Source organism: Channa argus, chromosome 16 (assembly GCF_033026475.1).
Source record: "Channa argus isolate prfri chromosome 16, Channa argus male v1.0, whole genome shotgun sequence".
In the NCBI taxonomy this organism is placed as follows: domain Eukaryota; kingdom Metazoa; phylum Chordata; class Actinopteri; order Anabantiformes; family Channidae; genus Channa; species Channa argus.
The window spans coordinates 11,018,808-11,044,321 of record NC_090212.1 but is presented as its reverse complement, the minus strand read 5'-3'; the positions used below and the strand labels follow the sequence as shown (position 1 = coordinate 11,044,321).

At 39.5% G+C, this 25,514-nt stretch overlaps 2 protein-coding genes across 12 annotated transcripts in view; both read left to right on the top strand.

The window, feature by feature from the left end:
* The window catches only part of eml1 (EMAP like 1), a 45,001-nt gene extending 22,528 nt beyond the window's left edge, over positions 1–22,473 (top strand). For 3 of the 11 annotated variants that reach the window (XM_067480777.1, XM_067480772.1, XM_067480780.1), the window contains exons 2-25: positions 2,802–2,984; positions 3,236–3,286; positions 5,675–5,813; positions 7,255–7,311; positions 8,189–8,317; positions 8,432–8,460; positions 10,179–10,205; positions 12,999–13,128; positions 14,069–14,218; positions 14,961–15,030; positions 15,319–15,429; positions 15,531–15,626; positions 15,742–15,876; positions 16,019–16,118; positions 16,614–16,765; positions 17,154–17,279; positions 17,634–17,765; positions 17,959–18,026; positions 18,138–18,226; positions 19,053–19,150; positions 19,484–19,571; positions 20,168–20,263; positions 20,347–20,477; positions 20,596–22,473. In XM_067480777.1, the coding sequence (XP_067336878.1) occupies positions 2,802–2,984; positions 3,236–3,286; positions 5,675–5,813; positions 7,255–7,311; positions 8,189–8,317; positions 8,432–8,460; positions 10,179–10,205; positions 12,999–13,128; positions 14,069–14,218; positions 14,961–15,030; positions 15,319–15,429; positions 15,531–15,626; positions 15,742–15,876; positions 16,019–16,118; positions 16,614–16,765; positions 17,154–17,279; positions 17,634–17,765; positions 17,959–18,026; positions 18,138–18,226; positions 19,053–19,150; positions 19,484–19,571; positions 20,168–20,263; positions 20,347–20,477; positions 20,596–20,721 (2,513 nt within the window). In that variant the 3' untranslated portion in view covers positions 20,722–22,473. Of the gene's footprint in view, positions 1–264; positions 422–2,801; positions 2,985–3,235; positions 3,287–5,674; positions 5,814–7,254; positions 7,312–7,823; positions 7,901–8,188; positions 8,318–8,431; positions 8,461–10,178; positions 10,206–12,998; positions 13,129–14,068; positions 14,219–14,960; positions 15,031–15,318; positions 15,430–15,530; positions 15,627–15,741; positions 15,877–16,018; positions 16,119–16,613; positions 16,766–17,153; positions 17,280–17,633; positions 17,766–17,958; positions 18,027–18,137; positions 18,227–19,052; positions 19,151–19,483; positions 19,572–20,167; positions 20,264–20,346; positions 20,478–20,595 lie in introns of those variants that run through there. The other 8 variants (XM_067480775.1, XM_067480773.1, XM_067480776.1 and 5 more) reach the window with 8 other exon arrangements.
* A 147-nt stretch (positions 22,474–22,620) lies between these two features.
* evla (Enah/Vasp-like a) overlaps positions 22,621–25,514 on the top strand; it is a 30,646-nt gene continuing 27,752 nt past the window's right edge. The window contains exon 1 of the mRNA XM_067480786.1: positions 22,621–23,442. Within this exon, the coding sequence (XP_067336887.1) occupies positions 23,438–23,442 (5 nt within the window). The 5' untranslated portion in view covers positions 22,621–23,437. The remainder of the gene's footprint in view (positions 23,443–25,514) is intronic.

The window sequence follows — 25,514 nt, the reverse complement described above, 5'->3', positions numbered from 1 at the left end:
CTCATACTGCCCCCTCAACACAAAGCATGTGACATGAGCCCCGGACAGCGCTGCCACGTCACGTGCACATTTAGCTAAATCTACACAGACTATGCTGTGGTCACACACCATCAATGCAAATTTTTATCAATGACCTTTTCTTGTTTTTATCCTTTCTGTGAATGTGTTACTGGGCGTCAACTTGCTTGCCCCAGAGGTTCCACCAGGGGAGCAGGGTGACAGACGGAGGATGTTAGTGCAGAGCTGGGGAGTAATAGTCGTGACAGTCGGTCATTGTACTTCAACAACCGATGTCATCATGGTATCATTGTCTCAGTGTTGACAGCAGATTCACAACAGATGCTGAACAAATAATGGAAGCTTTATGTCACACATTTGAATGCAAACATGAAGAAGGGCAGCGACAAAGAAAGCATCTCTGGTGAGCAGAAAGGCATTACGATTGAGTTTTTCTGTGGAACATATTTTGACAGTGAGAGTCATAATAATCAAGAAAGTGTTTCTGTTAGTAGAAATCTGTCTAGCTCTGTATGTATTCTGTACAACTTCTACATGAGATGAGAATATTAGACAGTGAATACACAACTCTCTTATCAGCCTCACTTGTACTTTGCTGATTAGAAAATATGAACATACTAAACTAAGTTAATGAATGTGTAAAGCATTACCCCCCAAAAATCTTTAGAACTTTCAAAATGGACAGAAAACATAACCAAATATAGAAAGTTGCAGTTCTTTGTATTTGGTTGCGTTTCTCTCTCTAATAGTTGTCAAAGGGGTGACAATTTGTATATTTTGTTTGCCTTCTTCCTATTTGCTGTAGTTGCAGCGTGAGGCACTTTTGTATGTATGCAGAGTATGTATCTGTGTAAACTGTAATTGCTTGAATCTGACTTTGTGAATCTGTTTGGATTTCCATTTTCTGTTACAAGCGTGTCCCATCTGCTTATTGCACCAATTTACCACCCTCTTTCATGGACGGTCTTCCTGACTAAAACAATAACCAGCTGACAGGCAGAGCATTTTGCTCACTAATGGAATTTGTCCACATGAAAAATTAGCTTTTCTGCCAGGTTCTGCCAGTTAAATTAAAATAACTTAATAATACGATAATATAATTTATTAGTGATTGTAATCATCGGTCAAGTAAGACCAGCCTCATACATCAATATTTCATTTCTCCCATGATTTTTATAAAGGCCTTTGCTGTGCTGTCAGTTAAAAAATCATGTTTGCTAATGACAAAACGTGGGTTCAATCTGTGGTGATTGGATCACTCTCATAGAGAATGAATGGAGATGGATATGGATAATGGAGATGGATAACTTTGTGAAGATTAATATGTTAGTTATCACACATGTAAATATTTAATTGTACATTTTCTTTTTTTGTAAATCATCTATTTAATAAGTTAGCTCAAATGTATAAACATCAAGCAAATATTTAGAAGAGGCTCTGGTCAAGGATCTCACTGGGCCGTTTTTAGTTTATCTAGGAGACTCAGTGGCCCATAAAACCACTTTTCTTTCACCATATTTTCTGAATTCATTAACATTTTGGAGTATTTGAGTCACAGCATCAAGGTTCCTCATATGTCTATACCGTTACCAGGCAGCCTGGGTTTAACACAGACTCACAGGAGGAGCACATGGTGCAGATCTGCCTAATCACCAGATGCCTGCTCCCTAATGCATAATGCATCAGGCTGTTATTACAAGCCTGTAGGGAAAACACAGCAGTGATTTACATTAATATTTCATCAAACTGCTGTGACATCAAAGTCTTAATGGAAGAGACCTTGCATGTGTGTCCATGCATGTTATCGTTAATGAATTGGCTTCTAGTGGCCAGTGCTTTGCCTCTATCTGGATGTCAGGTGGAGAGGTCATGATAATAATTAAGAAAACATTGTTAAGGTAGTTTAAAGTCAATGAACAGAAAGAAATTAAAAACTGGTTCATAATGGAAAGTTTTAAGGCAATGAAGTCGAATGTTTGAAAGGATAAAAGTGAGCCTTTGTTTTAAAAGAAATGTTTTTATCTATGGCTTTGTTCAGTCACCTCTATCCTTTCTGTTGTCATTTGCATAAATTAAAAAGTAAAGTTCTTTTTGGGGAAGGAAATAATTAAGATAAACCCACATTTTTCTGTAAATTGCTTACGCTGTTCAGCATCGCAGGGGGTCCGAAGCCTAACTGAGCTGTCAGTGGACAAGACACAGGGTACACCCTGAGCAGGTCTCCAGTCTGTCTCAGGACCAACACAGAGACACATATACAGACAACAATTCACACTAACATTCCCACCTATGGGCCATTGAGAGTCAACAGCTAACCTAAGATGCATGTCTTTGGACTGTGGGAGAAAACCAGAGGACCTGCAGGAAACATGCCGTAGCCAGCAGGTCAATTCAAACTGAGGACTTTCTAGTTGTAAGGCCTTTGCTGGTGAAATTAATATTGATATAAACATTTTCTTAACAATCAAAATAAAAAAGGCCAAAATATCATAAAACAGAATCAATGTTGCAAACTCCAACATTTCTCCAAAGCATTATGAAGATTAACTGAAGGGTTGTTGCATTAGAGCGCATTAGTTTAAGTTATATGGTCCCAATAATCTGAATGCTGAGTGTATTTTCGATAATCAATTATCCTGCTCTTCATGTCTTGTTGTGTCTACTTTGACTCGGTTTATGGGACAGCACTAATGAACTCACATGTTACAGAGAGACAAATCCTTTGTAAGGAAGCCTAAAGACGTTTTGCACATGTCTAACATGGGCTCGTTTTGTGTCCTCAGATGACAGTGCGTCTGCAGCAAGCAGCATGGAGGTGACCGACCGCATCGCCTCTCTTGAGCAGAGGGTCCAGATGCAGGAGGACGAGATCCAGCTGCTGAAGTCTGCTCTGGCCGATGTTGTCCGCCGACTCAACCTGTCTGAGGAGCAGCAGGCGATTGGGTCACGCAGGGGACCCACCAAAGGTAACGCACAGTAACTTTTGTTTTTAATCAGTTCCTGTGGAAAACTAAGAAGTGGGTCAGTGGGTTCTGTAGTATCATTTATGGTTTCAACACACACTCTCCAGGTTAAACACAGCATTTGAAGGGATCCGTTCTGTCCTTTCCCACTTTCTTTTCTCCCTAGATGACACCTCCCTCACATCCTGATTTGTTCTGTTCTCTGCTCTCCTGGACTGTGTTGTGTTGTTAAATCTATTGTGCTTTATGTATAGACCCCCGTTTGATGAAAAAGTCTCCCTCTGAGAGCAATGTTGGGAAGCCAGGTAGGTCGACTGTGTAGTCTGTCAGCACTAACCAGGCCTGCTGTTGTGTGTACAAGGAAGCACATTTCAGTCACTGCCTGCTATTGTCATTTTATTTATACATAGTACTTCACTAGGAAACACACATTAAGTTTCAGTTCTTCACTGCCTCATCTGAGTATAAAGACATACAGTACATAAAGATATTGTAGTATTTTTAAGCATGGGCAATTTGTGCCTGCATTATCAATCCTCATCAAGCCTGTTGTTTGTCTGTCTATGCAAACTTTTTGTTAAAGAAAAATTCCCCCATATATATAACAACATAAGGACTTGTTACCAATGTTTTTTTTCCCTCTAAAAATTCCTGAAACTAAAAACCAAAATAGCAGCAACCTCTGAAAGGACAATCCACCACAAACTACAGCCTCAGGATCAGTAACAGACATTTGGGTAAACACGTGTATTAGTCTTGGAAAGAGTTTTACATTGATGCCACAGCCAGCAGTCAAATAGCTTAACTTCATAAAAAGGCTGTCCAAAGGAGACACAACCCCCCAGGCTCTCTTTCCCCTTGTTTTCAATGTGTGTGTGAGGCTAAGCCAACCTGCTGCTGTCTGTACCTCTAGACTGAATATGATTCGAAGTGTATTGGTTTGTAATATTTAACTCTTGTTAGAAAACAAGTAAGCTCATACAAAATATCAAAGTTTAATCAACACCTCAAAAGTTACACAACAGAATTCTTCATTAGACAATTATTGATTAACTAAACTCTGAAAATCTCTCACCATGTTGTTCCCACCACTTGATTTTACGCATGTGAATGCAGCATGTTCCCATTAGTTCTCACAGTCACTGCCAGAAATATAAGATGCAGACCTGAGAACATAGAACAGGAAAGCACTGATTGTGTTTATAGTGTAAAAATACTGCACATGTCGATTTTCAGCAGAGTTGTGTTTGATACACTCTGTCTTTCTAAATGGATCTTCACCCTAGAGGCTGATGAAGCCTGGATGTGAAATCATCTCCACTTTAGGTGCACAAAAGTATATTTGAGGGATGAAACAGAAACAGATTATGATTCTGAACTGCTGCCAGTTTTAGTCTCCTGTGTGTCTCTGGATGGATGTAGTTTGGAGTTTGATTTAGGAGCTGGAGGATGACTCAGACTCTGAGCTACGTTTTTTTTATTTTTCTCTACTTTTGGCTGCAGGAGCCAGCAGACTGCTCCCCTCCAATGAAGCACAATGATTTGCTTTAGAAGGCTGAACACAAGCACGTGGGCTGTGCATGAACAGTCATGGACACACGGAAACACACACATTTATCTTCCTTAACATGCTAACAAAATTACAACCTACGTTTGCCCCCGCTGCTTTATTATTACATAAAAGATAACAGAGCAATGTGTGTGTGCATCTGAGTGGGCATGTAAGAGGTAATGTGTGTCTCTGCTGGATAAAACTGTGTCTATTAAATATTTATCACTGCAGAGATAAAGCTGCAGCTTAGATTTGTTATTCTGGGCTTGCCTGACTGTGTGCTTTGTGTGTCCATGAATTGTGTATGTGTGTGTGTGTGTGTGTGTGTGTGTGTGTGTGTGTGTGTGTGTGTGTGTGTGTGTGTGTGTAAGTGTGTCTGTGTCTGGGTGTCTGTCTACAAATGATTTGTTAAAATATAGCATTTTTATGGGAAATAGCTTAAACCAGAACTATGTAAATGAAAGCAGTAACAAAATAATGTGAAATTATTCATATGCATATTAAGATTACATTGGAAATATATTATGTTTACTTTTAGTTTTATGGAAAATTACACTGGTCAATTATTTTATCTCTTTTTTAACATTATAACTAAACTCAAGTGGGCTAGACATTGTGATACCTTAAGAAAGACACATGTTTCATGAAGAGGGTGGATAAAATAAGGTTCTGCAGGGGTAACTTCTACAAAACTTCAAATTCTTATTAAAATGTCTACACTTCTTATGCAGTTAATGCTTTTTATTATGGCTGCAATATTAATTGTTTAAATTAAAAGATATCTGGAGTGAAATCTCTCTAAAACACTACACTTCTGCTTCCATCTGAAGAAAGATGATCAAACCCAAACAACCACACTTGCAGTGTGATCATATTTTATATTTGTTGGTTATATGGTCATAACTGTGGAGCTTTGGAAACACAAAACAACAATGACAATTATGTCTGTGTACATAATATTGTACCCAGTGCATGCTGGGAGGAGTTGTATACACCTACAATACTGTCCCTGGACGCCATGATAAAATACAGTTTTATAGATTTCTTTTACCTTATTAGTCATTCTGATCAGCTGATGCTGATAGTAGTCATGGATCTAGCATTTTCTGAACATGCTCCACTGTTATCTTTTGTCCTCCAGCCAGGCCAATGATTGCCACCCTGCCATTAAGGCCCACAGTAAATAACGGGACCATCCTACCAAAGAAAGGCAGCAGCACGCTGCCCTCCCCGTCTGGATCTGGATCCAGAAAGGACACGAGCATACCAGCCAATAAGAGGTGAGGACACCTAACATCAGCTACATGAATATGTTCACAGTTGTCTTTTATCTGTGGCATTAATTTGATGGTTAGGGGCTACTGTGGCGCAGGAAGGTAGAGCAGTTGTTCCCAATCTCACAGTTGTTGATTCAATCCCTGGCTTCTCCGGTCACATGTCAAAGTGTCCCTGAGACACTGAACCCCAACTAAGGGGTTGTTTTCCTCTCAAGACATTAATTGTCATTAAATTGACTCAAGACATGTTTTACGCTACCATGTCAGATCACTTCAGCCATAAAATGTGACATCATTACAAGCTCTTTATTAGCCAAAGCCAGGGAAATCTACCAGGGTGGCTAAACAGGGAAACAGTTTTGTCTGTGTGTGTGTGTGTGTGTGTGTGTGTGTGTGTGTGTTTGTATAAATTATCTGTCTTGTCTCTCAGGGTAACAATAGCCTTTTCCCCATCTCTGACTGACATTACCATAATCATATGAAGCTCAGCAGTGTAGACAGCAGTGACCAGTCCCCATCCAAACAGATGTTAAACCCACAAGAAAGTTGTTTCCTTGTTTTTTATGTGTGTACTTATTTATTTGTGTTTCTGGATGTTCCCTAGCATTGAGAGTTAATGCTTTTACTGCTCACTGACTCTCACCTTGAGGTGTATTGGAGAGGACAGTGAAGAAATAGCTTTGCAGATTGAAATGTAACCTGTATCAGGTGAACACCAAACGCTGGAAATGTGATCTGGGCTTGTGTATTTTCCTGTTGTCCATGGAGTTTGATTGTGTTTCTCAGAATCAGTATAAACCTTTAGCAACTTATTATCCCTACTTCACTGTTTTTTTAACTTTGAACTTGTACATTTCTGCAGCATTTGAACTCCTATGTACTCCTATGTATGATTGTATCTAGGACTTTAGAAATGCTGAAGTTGATGTAACCCAACACAACGCTGTCACTGAGCCAACAATTTCTGCTCAGTTTTGTATTCTTTAAATTTCACCCATGAAGATCTAAATGCTTTAGTGCTGTTTCAAAGCTTTCTCCAAATTGCCCGCAAGAAAAATTTTAATAGTTTGTCACTGATTTATTCACCTGTAGGTTAACAAATTTAAATACACTGAGTGTATAGAAAATATGGAATAAACTGTGTCTTGACACTTTATGTTGTTTGTCTTTCCTATGTTTCCCGCATTCCATCTATATAGATTGTTTATCACTGATACACGCTATAGGAAAATATCTTTGTTTTGTTGGGATATATTCACAAAAACAGCTTGGAAACTTCCTCCAGTGCTCCTCTTACTCAAGAACACCTACAACAGAGACCTAACTGTGGGCCATAATAATCCGCTTGCACAACAAATCTATAGGGACGTGTTTTTTAGCGGACAGTGTCATAATGTTATGTCCTGCGTATGTCTTGTCACCCTAATATGTGATGTCCTTTCAGTTTGTCCAGTTTGTCTTCTCTGTCTCTCCCTACCAGAATGCTCTATCTGCCCGTCAGGTGAGAGGATCACCAGGTTATCGTATACTGGCCACAATAAAACATCATCAGCGTCAGCACACTTACGGTGCACGTTAACCACTAAATCCATCATCAAACTGCTTCAGTCTTGGGACATTTTTCATTTTCCATCATTTACTTTCTCTCATCTGTAACATTCACTGCTTGTTGCTTAAATAACTGTTCTTTAGAGGAGTGTTTGTGTTGTTTGCTGTCTGAACGTGGGATTAGTCTAAACTGCAGATTTGTCAAAATCGCATCAGTGTTGGCACAAACAGCAGCCTTCACTAACACCCAGTGGCCCAATTAGTGTGATTCCCCATGGGATACCACAGCAAACAACGTTTTTTGCCTTCTTTTTGCTCTTGAACTGAACAAACACATACAGACTCTCCAGAAGGGCCAATGGTCACTGGCCAGTTTTAGGATTTGAATAGACTTTACTCCCATAGGGTGGATTAGGTGACAGGGCCATTGGACTGCTGATGGAGCCTTTTCTTTGTTGTGAACAGGCAGGCAGTCTGCAGCCCCAATATGCAGATTTACACGTCTGTACCGACGCTGTAGATATGGCCACCGCAGTAAAAATGTGAGGAAACATTAACACTTGTTTATTTCTCTCTTGCTTGTGTGCCATTTTTGAATGATACTTGTTGTAAACAGTAAAAAAGTATAAGACTTTTTTAAAATATGAGGCAAAAACTGATTTGAGCTGAATCATCAAATATATATATTTTTCCCTGTACACACTTTGAAATGCTGACTCTCAGATGAAAACTTTACCAGCAGGCATTTTTAGAAAAGCAGCGTCAAGTAGTTTGATGACCTATATTTAGACCAGTTTTTTTGCCTCTGTCCACTTTCCTTCTCACCACAGCACTGTGAGGAGAACTAACTCAAACGAACACATGGGAACTCTGACGCGGAAAGATTCAGGTGACTCCAAAGGTAACCGAACCCGTGCTGGATCCACTGGCAGCAATTCCAGCGGCAAAAAAAGTGACAGGTAAAATGGACATGATGATGAATACATTTTTCCCTGTCATTGCTTTCCTTATAGAGTACAGCTTTATCCACTGGGAGAAACTGAATAAATGATGTCTGTTTACTCACTTTGCAGCAAACAGAGGGATCCAGTGTTCAATGCAGGTAAGAACCAAATGCTCTTTTAAGGCTTTGAAGCCTGACATCCAAGATAATTTCACGCTCAGACACAACCCACGGAGAGCTGTCTCACACATCAGATGCTTAGTGGCTCTCTGTGTCAGAGGTGGATGCGTTCTTTAGAAACTGTAGCAAAATAAATAAAAACATTTTCACCTTTTGCATTTATAAAACAAGAAGCAACCATCATACGACAAAATATACAATACTGCTTGTGCCTCGAACCATTTTCCACATACAGAGGACCACTGAGGCTTCTTCTATATGATGTTGTGTCTCACTGTAAAAATCATCCTTTAATTAACAAGTAACCAGTCCATCTCATCCATTACTTACTCTTTACATCCACATTTTCATTTAACTAATCTTTTTTTCCATTCGTTGACATTTTTGATTATTTTACTTAAAGGCTTTTCCTTTAATTCAACTGAAAGGAATTTAACTCTCATTATTGTGGCCATTCTAATTGCGGGACTCAGAAAACATGGAGCCTTAAAAGGACAAACAGCATGGTATCTGATTCATTACAGCCCTCCTACATTTTAAATACCTGCACAAAGGGTCAAGCTACAACAGCATCATTTTCTTATAGTTCTATTTTACGTGACAATCGTTGGGTAGGACAGATACAAAATAAAGAAATCAGCGCTACCAAGAGCAACAGATGAGCCAACCATTTTAGGCTTATAATATGTATAATGGCCCAGATGTCTGCACAGATTATTCTAAAAACCAAAATGAAGACCACACATTGTAAGACGATAAAAATGAATATGAAATGAGATAAATATTGATCAAAATTTCCATCTCCAGCACACTATGGATTTTTGTTGAAATTGAATTGCATTTTTAATTTGGTTCATACTTGGTTCTAGATCATTTCTGTTCAGGCTGGAACACCACACACACATTTTTGTATTAAATTAGTAAAATTGTAAAATTGGTTTTCCCACTCATCTAACAAACTACCTTCTGTATTTCGAGGTCCAATTCTATCAAATGTGACACACATATAAACCAACACATGCTATTTGCACATTGAATTATGAGGTAGAAATGTTAATGCTGTCGTTATAACCAGTACAAAGCCTGTTAATGGTCTTTAAATATCTGTAAGGGCACTGCTGTCTGGATTCAGATGCTTAATGTTAGAAGAAAGTCTGATGTACACCAATTATCAGACATTTGAATTAAAAAGCAGCTCAATCAGGACATTGTCATGGGCATAAACTACCACTGTGTGACAATTAGCCGATACAAGTGGAAACAGTGGGAGTGACCTCTGCCAATACAATGATTAGATGGAACACATGAAGACATTACATCCAGAATGGTTTATGTAATGTAGCAAAAATGTACTGCAAGCAGATTTGTGAGCTTTGAAAGACTTGTAATGTATATAACTAATATTAGCTAATTAAAACAGTTGAATTAAAGTGAAATTCCAAGTGGTCAGTCTGTTAGGTCTGGAGGATTAAAAACATAGCATAAGCAGACAGTCACATTTAACCTGGAGCAGCAGAAGTGGTGGGACGCCACCACACAGGAAATGAGCTCTGATCCATTTAGAGCATTAAGGAGAGAAGCTGCTGGTCATTACCACCAGGAAAAGGAAGTTAACTCATAGTAGGACAGGCCACGAAATGAGGAAGCCCTGCCACCCCTCACCTGGTGCTTGTGTCTCTTTCTGTGACCTTTACAAGGGATGCGACGTGTGACCCACTGCAAAGGTAGGCCCCCCCCCCACCGCCTCCCAGTGTCCCTCGGCCTCCACAGCTCTCTGGACACTACAGATAATTTGTTTTGTGTGCACACGTGGACCCCTAATCTCAACTTTGATGCAGTGACAGAACATTTTTAAAATTTCAATTTAATATTGTGTATTCTTTAAAATTTTAATGATTTCCTTTGTGATTTCTTATTAGGTAGTGAACAGAGAGCTGTCCAGACTGAGGCAGGAGTGGGTTTACAGAGTGTGTGTGTGTGCGTGTGTGAAAGTTATCCTCCCTTTAATTGTTTTGAGATTGACCTAACACAGACTTGGGCACACACACCCAACCTAACCTGCACTGAGTGCTGCATCAGAGTGTGATTGTAGTGATTGCAGTTTACCTTCACACCTGTTTAACTGTAGCTGGTGCTTCGTTTACACACAGCTTCACATTTGCTCAAAGCCAATTAGTCTGTCACCAAAGCAACAACACAAAGATTTCTGACACGCACTTCCTCACAGTTGCTTTGAGTTTTCTGCAAACTCTTTAAATCCTCTGTTCGGAAATTCCTTGCTGCAGTTCAGTAATTCTGTAATTCTTCTGTAATTATGCCCTCGGAATAAGTATTTGCATTACAAACAAATTCGGTCTCTGTTCTGGGGTAGTTCCTATTGAATTCTGTTTGATTTCACTGCTTGTAGTTTTGTCACGCAGCCTGAAGTGTCTTTTGATTGTATGTGAAGTTCCCTTTAGTTTTTTCAAAGCGGCCAAGAATTTAAAAAGACTGGCTCATTTCCTAACAGATACAGTATTTTACTGTTTACCCAGTGTTGATTTAAACAGTTTTTAAAATAATCCCTAAAAACCTGCTGGACCACTGGTTCCCAACAATTTTGTCTGGTGACCTGTTTAAATGAAATGCACCCCTTTCTTACAAGTTGACCCCTCTACGTGTTGTAAGCAGATTAGCCTCCTCTAATCCTCTCAGTGTTTAATCTGCAGAAAGCGCTAAAGATAAAAAAAATGTTCAGTATTTCCAAGAAGAAAAAAAAAGCACAAATGAGAGAAACATCATAAAAATGAGTAATGCCTTATTTTCATACCCATGAACTGCTAATAGTTAATAAGGAAGAAATTTATAGTTTGGTACTGATTCAGGGAAAAATTTGACTTTTCTATAATAAAATACTTAGTGTTCGGATGTTCTTTATCAACGCACACTTTATTCTCCACAAATGTTGGATTGCTTGTAGTAGACAAATTTCACAGTACCATCATAATTTACCCTACAAAATTAGAGTTTTCTTTCCAGGGAATCTCTTGCAGACCACTACAATAAGGCGAAAGAAAAAACTTGACGCCTAAGTTGGGTACCTCTGATTTAGACCCTAAACACAAAAGAGTAACCTAAGTGGTAAAACTACTTTAAACAAAAGTTTACATTAATGTTTGATGTTGCTGGTGGTTTATAAGAGGAGTCATTTCCCATAGTTACCTTTTAATAGCTTATCTCCTGACAGTTTCAGGATGATTTTATTAAATGTGGCACAAAACAGCCATGACATCTTTCTAACCTATTCTACCAACCTCCTTCACCCCTTGCCTTCATCTTTCATCCTGTTTAATCCTTCTCAACCGGCCCTGACAACCTCCAACCACTTTTCTCCATCCTTTCTGTTCTCTTTTCCATCTACATTATAGTCACAGTACAGATTTACCTCAGCCGCTCTGCCAAACGAACAGGGACCAGCAGCAGCAGCACAGTTGCATCGGTTGTAACAGCCCGATCAGCGGCTGGCCTACAACAAACCTCAGAAAGCAGCAAGGCCAACATGGGCAGAAAAGGCAGTGCCACTAAGGCACAACATGTCAAAAAGACCCCAAATTTAAGCCTCCATTTGAAAAAGTCTGGGAGCTTGTCATCTTACTCTCCTCTTGATACACCAAGTTACTGCAGCCCGATTAAATCTCCTAGCCAGTACTTTCAGATTTGTTACTAGTTTATTTCAGTGGCATACTACTACACACACACGTCCTGTTGGAGCCAAACACTACAAAGCCAAGAATATGGTTGAAAGTAGATTTTCTGACTCTACTATTCTTACATCTGTAGCATAAAAAGCCTCTTTTGGAAGTCAACCAAAGTCTAATCTAAATCTAAATAGTTTTTAAACATCATCACCAAAAACCAAACAAAAAATTAACTCATAGGAAGTCTCACCCATGAGTGCATTATCATAATATGTTTCTCTTTTATTGCTATTTGGAAAGAAAATAGGGTTCATTATGTTGGTTTTGATTCCCTTGTTTTCTGCATGATTTATTTTTCAGTGTTAGCATCTTTTAAATTGACAAGGATCCTTCATCATCCTCATTTCTAACCTTGGATCTGTTTTATTTTTCATAGCATTTCCATTGCTCTGCTTGTCTCTGCATTCTGTGTTGGTTAACCTCTGCTCTGCTCTAAATATTTATGAGTTGTGGAAGTTTTTAACAAAATGTTTGCAGTTAATTTTGTGTTCATTGTTGTCCTAAAATTGTGTTTGAAATGACTAATAAAGTCAGTTTAAAAGCTCATTTATTTGTGTTTGCAAATTTTGTTATTTGTTTTTTGTTTTATCATAAAAATGTTTTCCAACTATAATCACTTTATGCTCTAACATTGTCACACATTCTACATTGTCGCCATTGTCATTCAAATCATACCACATCATTTTATCACAGTTATCATGTCTGTGGTTCGTAAGCTTGTAATACCATAAAAACTAAATAGGTAAATAATCTCACTGGGTATTGTTTTGCTTTTTCTAGAGGAAGGTTATGTGAAAATGTATTTGAAGGGTCGTCCCATCACCATGTACATACCCAAAGACCAGGTGGACACCTACTGCCTGGAGGCCAGAGCTGAACTGCCCAGTAACAAACTCAAACTGGACTGGGTGTATCCTTTCATTGATGTTTCCATCAAGAAGGCGGAGAGACCACCTGGGTGATGCCTTCTTCAGTCTTCTTATTTTATTTGCACATGGGTTGCAAGTTAAAAATCAATCCTACATCTGATTTGGGAAGTTTTAACATGTAATCTTCTAAGCAAACTAAATCCAGATTGGCCTGTGATTTAGTTCAAGGAAGTTTTGCATGTGTCTTCAGCCCTCTCTGCTTGTCAGAATAAATCTGTTCAGATGTTCTTTTTCACCATGTTGTGCTGCCCGGGCTCATCGCTCTGCGGCCTGCAGTCAGTAATAACCTGCAAAGAGCTGCCAGGCTAAGACACCACCAGTCAGCAGCTTTTCTTGTGCCCTTTTATTTTCATTGCATTTCATTTGTGTGTGCGTGTGTGTGCACGTGCATGTGTAAGTGTGTGTGTGTGTGTTTTTGGATAAAGGAATCAGTGTAGTGTGTTGTTTAGTGGCAGAAACTAAGGACATGAGGGAAACAAGGAAAAGATTCAGTCTAAAGAGGGACTCACACACTGTCTCTATGTTGAGATCAATATTAACATGAATAAAAACAGATCATAAAAATAATTTAGACACATTCACATGATAATGTAGTTATAATGATGTTATTAAATTAAGTGATGAACATAAGAGTGTAAGTAGTTTGAGTGTACAAAAGAGATTTTATTATTAGGGATGCAACTAATGATTAATCACGTTGCACATTATTTGCTTGATAATTGGAAATTTGTGAAAAATTCCTGTCACAATTCTGAAACCTCATACTTCTGCCCCTCAAATTTCCTGTCCAGTCCAGCAGTTTAAAAAAAATTCCAAAATAAGTTTTTTATTTTGCTTGAAAAAACATTTCTGTTGATTTACTGTCTCATTTCTACATTGGATGTTGCTTTTGTTTTATTCCTTAACCTACTTAATTTCCAGCTACGGTTACAGAGGTCGAGACTGTCGCTCTAACCTTTATTTGCTGCCTACTGGAGAGACCGTGTACTTCATTGCCTCAGTGGTTGTGCTGTTTAATGTGGATGAGCAGCTGCAGAGACACTACACTGGACACACAGATGATATTAAATGGTAAGACACACTACACATTGACTTAAAAAAACTGTGGACACACTGCCACATCATGCAGGGCTTCTCTTTTCCATGTTTGAGTTGACCATATTCCATTTTTAAAAGTTATGTCAAGGCTGGTTCTTTTTCTCAAACCTAAAAACGACACACACAGGTGCACACACATGCAGGTAGCAGGGCAGCAGGATGAAGCCAGACTAACTATTCTGTATTCCTCTTTACTCATGCAGAAAAATTAGGTAATTACCAGGAAATCAGGTGTACTCAAGTCTTGTTTGCACAATTTAATGCAGGCATTGGTGCAAAATAATAAAAGTGATGGTATGATGATGATGCTGTGAGAGCAGCAGCTACTGCCGTGATGATGTTATTAAACTCTGAGGTTAAAAGGAGTTCAGCTTAATAATGTTTGAGTCACAGATCAAAGGAAGGCTCACAGACACATTCTCGCTTCTTTGAAGGCAAAGTGTTGGAGCATTACACATCCTATGTGTTGCTTTTGCACAATATCCAAAAGGGGATGAATTTATCCTAAACTGTTTCATTTGTACCACACATTATCACGGCCAGCATGTGGCAGCCAAATCAAATATTATATTCAGAGCTGGAAAACACTCACTCACCAAACGCTGCCTTTCATTTTTTGTGAGCTCGTTGCTCATCTTCATTCAAATGCTCCTTTTGATGTCAAAAAGGCTTTTAACTGTTTTCATGTCTGTCTTTCCCATATTTTTTTTACCAGCCTGGCTGTCCACCCTGATAAAATCACCATAGCAACCGGGCAGGTGGCAGGCACCTCTTCTGATGGAAAAGTAAGTGAAGTCTCTTATTGATATTTTATTCTTTCTAATTCTAATTTATTGATGTAGTGAGGAGATATGGCTTTGCTCTTTTCTTCAAGTAATTATGTTTACCCAGCTGGTTCAGACAATTCTGCTAAATAAACAAGCTGAGAAGTTGAAAAAGATTCACTCTAAACTCATTTATACATATATTCATTGAATTCAGTGTTCGCTTCAGTAACTTATAATCCTTGTGTCATATCATGCTGATGATATATCTCTCCTGGTATTTTTGTGTGTGCGTGTGTTTCCTGGCAGCAGCTGGCTCCTCATGTTCGTGTGTGGGACTCTGTCAGCCTGAACACCCTCCATGTTCTGGGTGCAGGCTTCTTTGACCGAGCCTTGGTCTGCTTGGCTTTTTCCAAGTCGGTAAGGAATGTCCTCTGAAGGCTCATGTTCGTCATAATCGTGCATGTACATAGTTTTCTGATCCTTGATATATTAACTATGTGTCTCTTTGTGCATGTAAGAATGGAGGAAACACACTGTGTGCCGTAGATGATTCCAATGATCATGTCCTCTCTGTGTGGGACTGGCAGAGGGAAGACAAACTGGCAGAGGTCAAGGTATGACTGTTAAATATACAAATTAAGGCATATGTTAAGCTTCCTCTCAAATGTGCAAGTACAGGCAGCTTATTTTGCTTGTGCAAGTTAAACTTGTTTCATGTGTTTTGCTCAGTGCTCCAATGAGTCAGTGTTTGCTGCAGACTTCCACCCGACGGACAGCAACATTGTAGTGACCTGTGGTAAATCCCATCTTTACTTCTGGAACCTGGAGAAAGGTGTCCTGGCGAAAAAGCAAGGACTGTTTGAGGTAGGCCACCCACTCTGTCTTGCACGTTAGAGCTAGGTTTGATGTAAAGGCATATATTCAAGTTCATGTAGAAACATTAATAGAAAATGTAATGATAGTCAATTAAAGATGAAATAACATAAAGTTTGTTTTGCTGTTGCAGAAACAGGAGAAACCCAAGTTTGTGTTGTGCGTCACATTTGCAGAAAATGGAGATGCTATAACTGGAGACTCGAGTGGGAACATCCTGGTGTGGGGAAAAGGTACAGTTCTTCACACAAAGTCAGAGGACCTACCGAATGTTAAAAACATCTTGGTTCAAGGAACCAGCCGCAGATGCTCACAAATGGTTGCCAGAAGGTTTTAGTTGAGACAAAAGAAGAAACAGAGTTTGCAATGGCTTTCAGTGGTTACACATGCTTCTTTGGTGAAAATAGAAAAACTGCTTAAGAGTCATTGAGAAGAACGCCCTCAAGAAAGTTAAAAATCTGTCCATAAAAATATGTCTGTGCTCATAAACTCAAAGACTCCTTGCTCTGGAGTTGTCATAAGATCAAGAATGCAGAGAAGCGAGGTGGATCTCTAATTCTGATAAAAACCTGCACCTCTCACTCTCCCATTTCTGATCTGACTTATCTATTGATCGCCCTGTCTGTCTGTCTATCTGTCCGCCAGTTAATCTGCCCTCTTAAAGCAGCTGACCTTTGCTCTCTGTGACTGGACCTTTTCATCCATCTCATCCAATCTCTGTCACACAGGTACTAATCGCATCAGCCACATTATCCATGGAGCTCACGAGGGCAGCATCTTTGCCCTGTGCATGCTGAGGAATGGCACGCTGGTTTCCGGAGGTAAAGACCGCAGGCTCATTTCATGGGACAGCAGCTGTCAGCAGATACAAACTGTTGAGGTGAGGAAAAAGTGTGCCAAAAGTCGTGAAAACCAAAATATTCTATACTTTTGAAAAAAATACAAATGTGTACGATTCACATTTGATTAGAAGAATGATATTTATAATTCATACTTTTATCAGTTACTCAACTCTGTTAAAGTACAGCATATGATCTGTTCTACCACATTTACTATTTACATTTTTAAAAAGCTGAGATGCATTTTAAGCAGATCTTGGTCTTATGTCAGCCAGAAATTGCACTCCTGCGGTAACAGTTAAATTTATAGTGGTGAGAATATTAGATTACTCATTTGTCTGAGGACACCACGTTTTGCAGTAAACAACTAGTTGTTTTTTCAGTGTGAACAGATGGTTTACATGATTAATATATATATTTTCTCCACAGGTGCCTGAGTTGTTTGGTCCCATACGGACCATAGCAGAGGGCAGAGGGGAGACTGTGCTCATTGGGACCACCAAGAACTTTGTTTTGCAAGGAAGTTTGGATGGGGAATTTGTGCCTATCACACAGGTACTGTAGATGCACCAGTGTGGCTCAATATTTTTGCATTTGTACTTCATTTTAGAGCTGCAACCATTGTCTGTTTTATCACTGACCAATTCTCCATTATCCATAAACTGTTTAATTTGTAAGATGTCATAGTTCAAGATTTCTGCACGTCACAAACTAAAACGGACATAGAAAATGTTCTGCATTTTTGCTTTTTTGACTATTTAATTAATCCAGTAACTGTAACTGTTGCAGCTCTACTATGATGTTGTCCTATCTCAGCTGTACAATACTGATCAAGGTGAAGTTTACAGTTTTATGTCAGAATCCAAAGTAAGGGAATGAGAATAAAAAACGAAACACTCACCTCTCCAGGGTCATACTGATGAGTTGTGGGGTCTGACCATTCACCCTTGGAAGCCTCAGTTCCTCAGCTGTGGCTATGACAGACAGGTCAGCCTTTGGGACTCCAGCTCCCATCAGCTCATTTGGACCAAGACTATTGAGGTAAGTTAAGTCCACACTGCCCCCTAGGGTCAGTCATGGGAATTTGTCTCAGTTCTCACGCCCCAGAATATTATTATTATTATTACTTTTAATTGCGCAATCAAACAACTTCTGGAACATTGGCATAATATCCTGTTTTCACTATTTATTGTCGGTATTAAACATCTTGCAACTTACTTTTTGTGTCTGACAGGATGCTGCCCAATCTGCTGGCTTCCACCCGACTGGAGCTGTGGTTGCCATAGGAACCCAGACTGGCAGGTATACGTCCCATCATTAGTTTTGTTTGAAAAGAAAATTATGAGCAGATTTTGCTCATTATTAGGCTAACGAAAAAACATATTGGTGAGCAGTCTGCCTTTGATCCTGCAGGTGGCTGGTACTGGACTCTGACTCTAAGGATTTAGTCACAGTGCACACAGATGGGAATGAACAGCTGTCTGTTATGCGCTATGGGCCAGGTATGTTGATAACTGCTGACACTGTGTGTCCCCTGAGCATGCAATGCTGGTCTCACTGTCTGTTTCTTCTTTTACCTTGTTAAACGGAAAATTTACCACCAGGCGTCAACATGGTAAAAGAGGAAAAAATACAAAAATGCAAGTTGCTGAAACCAGCAAAGCTAAATGAACAATATCAAAAAATGACAGCAAGAGAACTAAAAAATTATTTCCATGCATACTAAATGTATCGTTAATGATATGCAGTTCCTGAATATTTTTGACCACAACCAATATTTTTACTAAAACAGCTCCAGATATGAAACTGTTAGGGTTAACCTTTGAATAAATTTAAATATTTTTCAAAGCATTTTACAAAGCTTTTTAAAATATTCAACCTTCCACCGAGTGTGAAGAATTGTGTTTGTACAACACATATTTGAAAAGCTAATACTTTATACTTTAATACTAAGTACTTTATTTTAGTTAAAATCTATACAAAGTGAACACAGACAAAAAAATAAATTAAAACGATATTGGACCAACCTTGTTACCACTTTCACTTGGGGGCTAAACACAAAAAATACAATACGTAACCATCACTAAAATGACAAAAAAAAATAAAAATACCTTTACCGTCTTTTACCGCTGTTAGGTTTCGTTTTTTTTACTGTTGTCTGGCCTTTCAAAATATAACTTTTCTGTTTTGCAGGAAGTTATAAAAATAAAAGCCACAAAACAAATCTCAAAAGTTTGAACTAGGCACATTTTGCAGGAAAAAAAAAAACAACATTGTAAGGACGTTACACCTACCAGTAATCTTCCTTTCCTCTTCTATTTTATTTAGATGGTAACTTCCTGGCCATTGGTTCCCACGACAACTACATCTATGTCTATGCTGTGGCAGAAAATGGGAGGAAGTACAGTCGAGTGGGAAAGTGCTCGGTCAGCACCTGTATTTATGTTCACCCCTCATCGTCATTGTTTATTTTTGAGTCCTCCCTGCATTGACTTTATATTTAGTTTTCCTCTTCAGCTCTATATTTGTGCCTCCACTCTGTATACTTTGTCCTCACTGTTGATAGAGAAGCTGTAAAATGACAATGAGCTGAGTTATACATTGCTATATCAAAAACACAATGACTAGGGATTGCTGTATCTAAAATTGATGTTTGTGCTTGAAACCATACGTACATCAACCTAGCAAGAATACAGCTACCTGTGTTGTTTTGATTGTTTAAAGGAAAGTAATATAAGTTTCTTCTTTTTTTATCTCAGGGTCACTCTAGTTTCATCACTCATCTGGACTGGTCACTGGACTCCCAGTATCTGGTCTCAAACTCAGGCGATTATGAGATACTGTATTGTAAGTATAATCACTGTCATCCTCAGAAAAATAGAGACTGATATAAAAAATAATGCTTAAATGTCTAGGAGAGCATATGCAAAACAGCAATGCAAAATATACCTGCATGATTTCATTCTTTTTGTTTTCTGTGTCTGTATTGATGTTAAATATACGGTGCACTGGGTGTCAGCAATGAGTAGAAATGACCACGTGCAAAATTGTTAGTGCTAAGGTAGTCCATGTTTAATACACTGGCTCTCTTAGTGGTCAAACTTATGGTATATTTCACTGTAAAATATCGGATGTTTTTAGCCAGAAATATCCCATTAAGTTTGTTTTTCAGCAGCAGTAATTTGGAGCTGGAGATGTTTTAACTGAGTTGACAACAGCTGAATTGATTAATGATTAATAACGCAGCTGTTGAAAAAGTCTTCGACATATTGAATATGACCCACGTGTGAGATTTTAATTTAAAACACATAAACATCACTTTTAAAGGCCCGAATTTCTGACAAAGAACTCGATTGAAATCAGGTTTCAGCAACATCTGAGTACGAATTTGATCAAAGTTGTGGAATATTTATTCCAAGTACACTTTGGCTGTGTTTTCCCAGGGATCCCATCAGTGTGCAAACAAGTGGTCAGTGTGGAGACCACCCGAGATATTGAGTGGAGCACTTACACCTGCACTTTGGGTTTCCAGGTCTTTGGTAAGTACGGGCTGCTTCCTTCTCCCTCTTTAGGTGTGTGTTCAGGTTTTCATGTCTGCTCATTTCGCTCATTTACTCCTCAGGTTTGTGGCCCGACGGTTCTGATGGCACTGACATCAACGCCGTCTGCAGGTCTAATGATAGGAGCCTCCTGGTTACTGGGGATGATTTTGGGAAAGTCCATCTCTTCTCATACCCCTGCTCACAGTTCAGAGTAAGCATCCTTCATTGTGTGTATCTTAGTTATTATTAGATGCAGATCTAAATCCTCAAATCACAATTTATGGAAACGCAAAAAGACGCCACACCTGATTCTTTTTTTTCCCCCTCAGGCTCCCAGTCATGTTTATGGTGGCCACAGCAGTCATGTGACCAATGTGACCTTCCTGTATGATGACAGCTACCTTGTGTCAACAGGAGGAAAGGACATGAGCTTGATGCAGTGGAGAATAGTCTGAGGGAGGAGAGAGAGACAAATACTGTCAACTAAACTGCTGCTGGGAGCCTCAACTCCAGCTGAAGTGAACTGAATTGAACCAAACTGCACTAAACTGAACTGAACCAAACATAAATTTATTCAGACGATAAAAAATAAGTCCATCTGACTGAACTGAAGTGAGTTGACAGAAGAGATCTTTCCTTCCTGATCTGCTGTCAGATTCCCGGCGAGTTAAACAGGTTGAGGTGTAATGAGTGGTTGAAGTACAAAATTCCTGTATAATTCAGCTTTTTCTTTATTCACACTACATGTAAAAAAATAATCTTTTATGAGTACTGTAGCATAATCACTAATAACATGACACAAACAAATCCAACAGAACAGAACCAAAGGCTGAGACATTATGACATATGCATTTGTACAGTTTGGCTTTCACTGTTTCTGTACTGTGAACACTTCTGCCACAGATAATGGACAGAGGAGGTTTGATTTGCTGCCTGTCAGAGCTGTTTCGAGCTAGAGATCCACTGGGACAAAAACTGTGCATGGCAAGAGAAAGATTGATTTTCTTATTGTTACGTTTTATTTTATTTTGTATTTAACAACTCAGGAAGTGAAGCAGGATGCTCCCCTGTTAATTAACACTGACATATCAGAGTGAGCTTCTGACAGCCCTAAAAACTACTCACCAAAATATTCAGACAGGTGTCAATCATGGAAAATATACATTAAGCTTTATTAATCATTATCTGGATCGACTAATTGTGTATTTAAAACAACCTATACAGTCGGGGCTTAAGTTGACTTTAGTGGATATTAGTATGGTCCATCAAGGAGAACAACATTGATGAACACACTGCATAATTCAGCTTCTTAAAGTCAGATTTCACTATAAGGACAGATTGTTCTTGAAAAAATATCCACGTAACCTGGCTTCAAAATAAGGAATTTTAGCCCTTTTTAGCAAAATAATGTCAACATATTCCAAATGTTTGTGCTTCCCGGTCCTTAAAAAAAGACACCTTTCCTCTAATTTATTGAACTTTCAAATCCATCACTGCCACTTTTAGTTCTTTTAGCTGTTTTCCTTTAATAAAACACTGTTTAGTCCCAGATGTGTAAATATAATCACAGGTGTGAAGTGGAGATGAGCATAATTTGGGTTGGTATACAGTATTTGAAACAGTTTCTATTTTTTGGACGAGTTTCATTGAGATGCAAGGTTTGGGCTTGGTTTCCCAGTTATGCGACCTTGTTAGCTTGTTACCTTGTTGTCTCTCTCTACAGTTTGTGTGTTGGGGGAAAGATGAGACCATTACACTGTAATTGGCTGATGTGCTCATGTGCACCATCAGTTGCTAGCAAGATATTTAACTGTTTTTATACAATGCACTACTTCAGCCTGATTAACATACAATGGGACTATTAAGAAAACACTATTTAGCAGTTTTTTTGTAAACCAGTGTCTGCTCTCAATCTTCTTGTGTAGCATCACATCTTTGCTTTGTTACAAGATCACTCACATGATTATATGTGATTTCTCTGGTTGGGTTTAAGCAGATTTCATTGTGACAATGAATGCCACTGACATAAGGCATATTGGTGTTGTTTTGAAAATCTGAAGATTGACAGATTCATAGACTTATGACAAAAAACACTGAAATCTACAGAGTGAATGTAACATGACTTATTTTAGCACATAAAACCTGGGGCTGCAGAATACCACTGAACAATTACCATTTATCTGAAAGTAAATGCAACATGAAATTCCTATGATGCTGTGTCCTATATGGTCCATTTTCTGACCTTTTATTTGTTCAATCTGCTTTTTTCCCAAGAGGAAATGTCATGGTGTCATGTATGCACATTTTGCCCTTGCTAGATTTATATTCCTTTATTTGAAGACCATAGCAGCACAAATAAATAAAATACATAAATGTGGAACACTTTAGCAGAGTACCATGTCAGGAATGTTTGCACTAGGTTACCATCTTACTGGGTACACCTGGCTAAAAATTAATACCAACAGTCCTGCAACAATTCTTGACGGTGATAATGTTCAGCCCTTGTTGCAGATGCAGAATGCAGGTGTTTCGCTTATTTTGTTCATCCTTTTTATAACACAAGCAACTCTATATAAGCTAGGATTTAGAAAAACTGACCATTATCATGCAAACAGGATTTATCGCAGGAGTGCATTAGGGACTGGGTCATATGACGCTTTTGTTAATCTGGGGGTGGAGTTGGGGGGGAATCGGTGAGCTGCATGCGTGCGTCTTCCCCGATGGTGGGCAGCATTGAGCCGGCCTTCTCCCCCACCTTCTTCCTTCCCACGCCGTAGTAGCATTTTACCCGAAATCTCTCCGCCTCAGCAAAACACTACGAATGGGAAGAAAACATGGCGTGAGGGAAACGGCGGCTGACGACTACCGTTCATCGTCTTCTACCGAGCACAAGCCCCTGCTGAACATGGACTTGAGAAGGCGCAGCGGCGCGTGTGGAGAGCAGAGACAGCGGAGCACAAAGCAGCAGATGGGAGAAATCGCTCGGGTTGTCGCTTAGCGTGTTTGCAACACGATTCATCATCAGCCTGTTTCTACAGACGCACATTTGGGACGCGGGGTGGAGGTCAGTGGGCTGATTCTAGCCACCCAGACTGAAGTAAAAGCGGACTGTTCGTCCTATTCATCAGCCTCATCAGTGCCATCAGCTCCGAGTGAATAAAAGAGGAGAAAATGAGGTAAGCTGCGGCCAGCACCGTGCGCTCGGTTTGACGCGTCATGACAGATGCGCACCGACACTCTGCCCGCTGCCTCCAGCATATATCTGCATTTATTTAATTATCTTTTAAGAAAATGCAACAACCATTAATGTATCGAACATTCTTTGTGTCTTGTGCATCTTAATGCTCATGTTTCGCTTTGTAGGGACAAAATTTCATCCACTGACCCACCCACCGGGCCTCAGCTGCCTATGGATGTCATTTTACCATTCGCTTTGCATTCATAATACACAAGGCATCAGTTCTACTGTTTAGCCCTTTATTAGCCATCTATTGTCACCGCCAGACCCGCCCAGTGTGTTAAACGCCAGATTAAAGCCAGACTAATGTTGTCATGGAAACGACAGCATCATGTATTTCTCCACAGACAGCGCACCTGGTGAAAGAAAATGTTGAATATGACCGATGCCAGTGTGCGTGGCTTCAGGGGGAAATTCGATAAGTGAGGGCGCTTCATCATAGGGTGAGGAGCGTGTTTATTCTGGTGGTTGCCAGGCAGGTTATCAGACCCCCCACCCCCTCCTCACAGACACCTATAAGCCCTACTCCATGACTGATCCACACATGCAGCCTATGGAAAACGTGTCTCATGCTAAAATCCTCATTCTATGCGTGAGCTTATGGAAGGTATTTTAAGCTCTTTCCCTGCTTATGTTGGCATGCAGAATGCACCGAGGCCCAAATCTTCTCTACCAGCAGCTCTTTTCCAGGCTCTGTATTCTGATGTATTTATGAAACTGTGCTTTTATATTTCCTCCTGCTGCCTGTAGTTTGACTCCTCCATGTTTCTGTAGCTGCAGCCTGAAACATTCTGATTTATGGCTTCACATTAACTCTGACAGCTCTGCTCAGATACTGTGAACTCTTCACTGCTTTTACTGTAGCTACCGGTGTTTTTCTGCATGTGTGTGGGTGTGTGTGAAAGATAGAGAGACTGGGTGTGTACTTTTGCTGTTTCTCTCTTCATAAGAGGAAAGACGAGGGAGGAGAGAAAGGGAGTAAACGACTGACTAGACAATGCTATAGATGACCACACGTCTGGTGTTTTTTTTTTCTTTTATTTTGTAACATAACCTAATTTAAATAATTCACACTTTCTTGTAACCTTCTAACCTTTTACAAATCATGGCCAGTAGCAGAACTTTTTTCCTCTCAGACCGTAAACATGTAAGTTTCATATCTTCCAGTTCACTTGGTCTCACATACTCTTTCCCGTTTTCTGTAAGGCTGTCCTGCTTGTGACCCATTCTGTGTTCGTTTCTGGTTGAGGCAGATCTGTTCTTTGACTCAAGCCCAGAAGGGAAGTCTTAAATCTCCACAAAGCAAAAACAAGGTGACCTGGGTTCTCTTTTGCAGAGTAAAAATAAAAAATTGTATTCAATGAGATCATTTGTTCTGCATCACTGCTTCCATTGCAGCTTTTACGTAAGGGTATGTGTGCATTTATGTATGTTCATACACACAACTCTGTGTATGTTTATTTTTAGTCTGGTAATGTTAGTGGTTTATGTTACGGCTCTATTGTCATAATGACAGACTGTCTTTCGATTGGTTGGATAGTGGTGATACTTTGAGATGCTTGTCTGTGTGTGTGACTGTGAGAGAGGCAGAGTAGATTGGGAGAGAAACAGTAGAAGAGGCGTCAGTCGTGTACTATTAATGCAGGATGATTTCTGAAGCGCTTGTTCTGTAGTGACTCATAGTAGGGAAGGTAGAATGAGCGAGCGCAGCCAGTGGAAGGTAAAACGCTGAGTTATGCATCTTAATGCATGCTGCCGCTGATCTGAGCGCAGCTCCATGTGAACCAGTGTCACCACAACACTCCCATCCTCCTCTTTGACATTATGAGAAGGTGGATGTTAAATCACACGTAAGGAAAATCATGCCAACACATACCTAACACAGATAAACTGCACCAATAAAGACTAAGAGTGGATCAACCAACAGTGATAAAAACATGCATTAGTACCACCTTCAGAGTGCCAAGAATGAAGCTGAAATGATTAGTTGATAAGTCACATTACAGTATG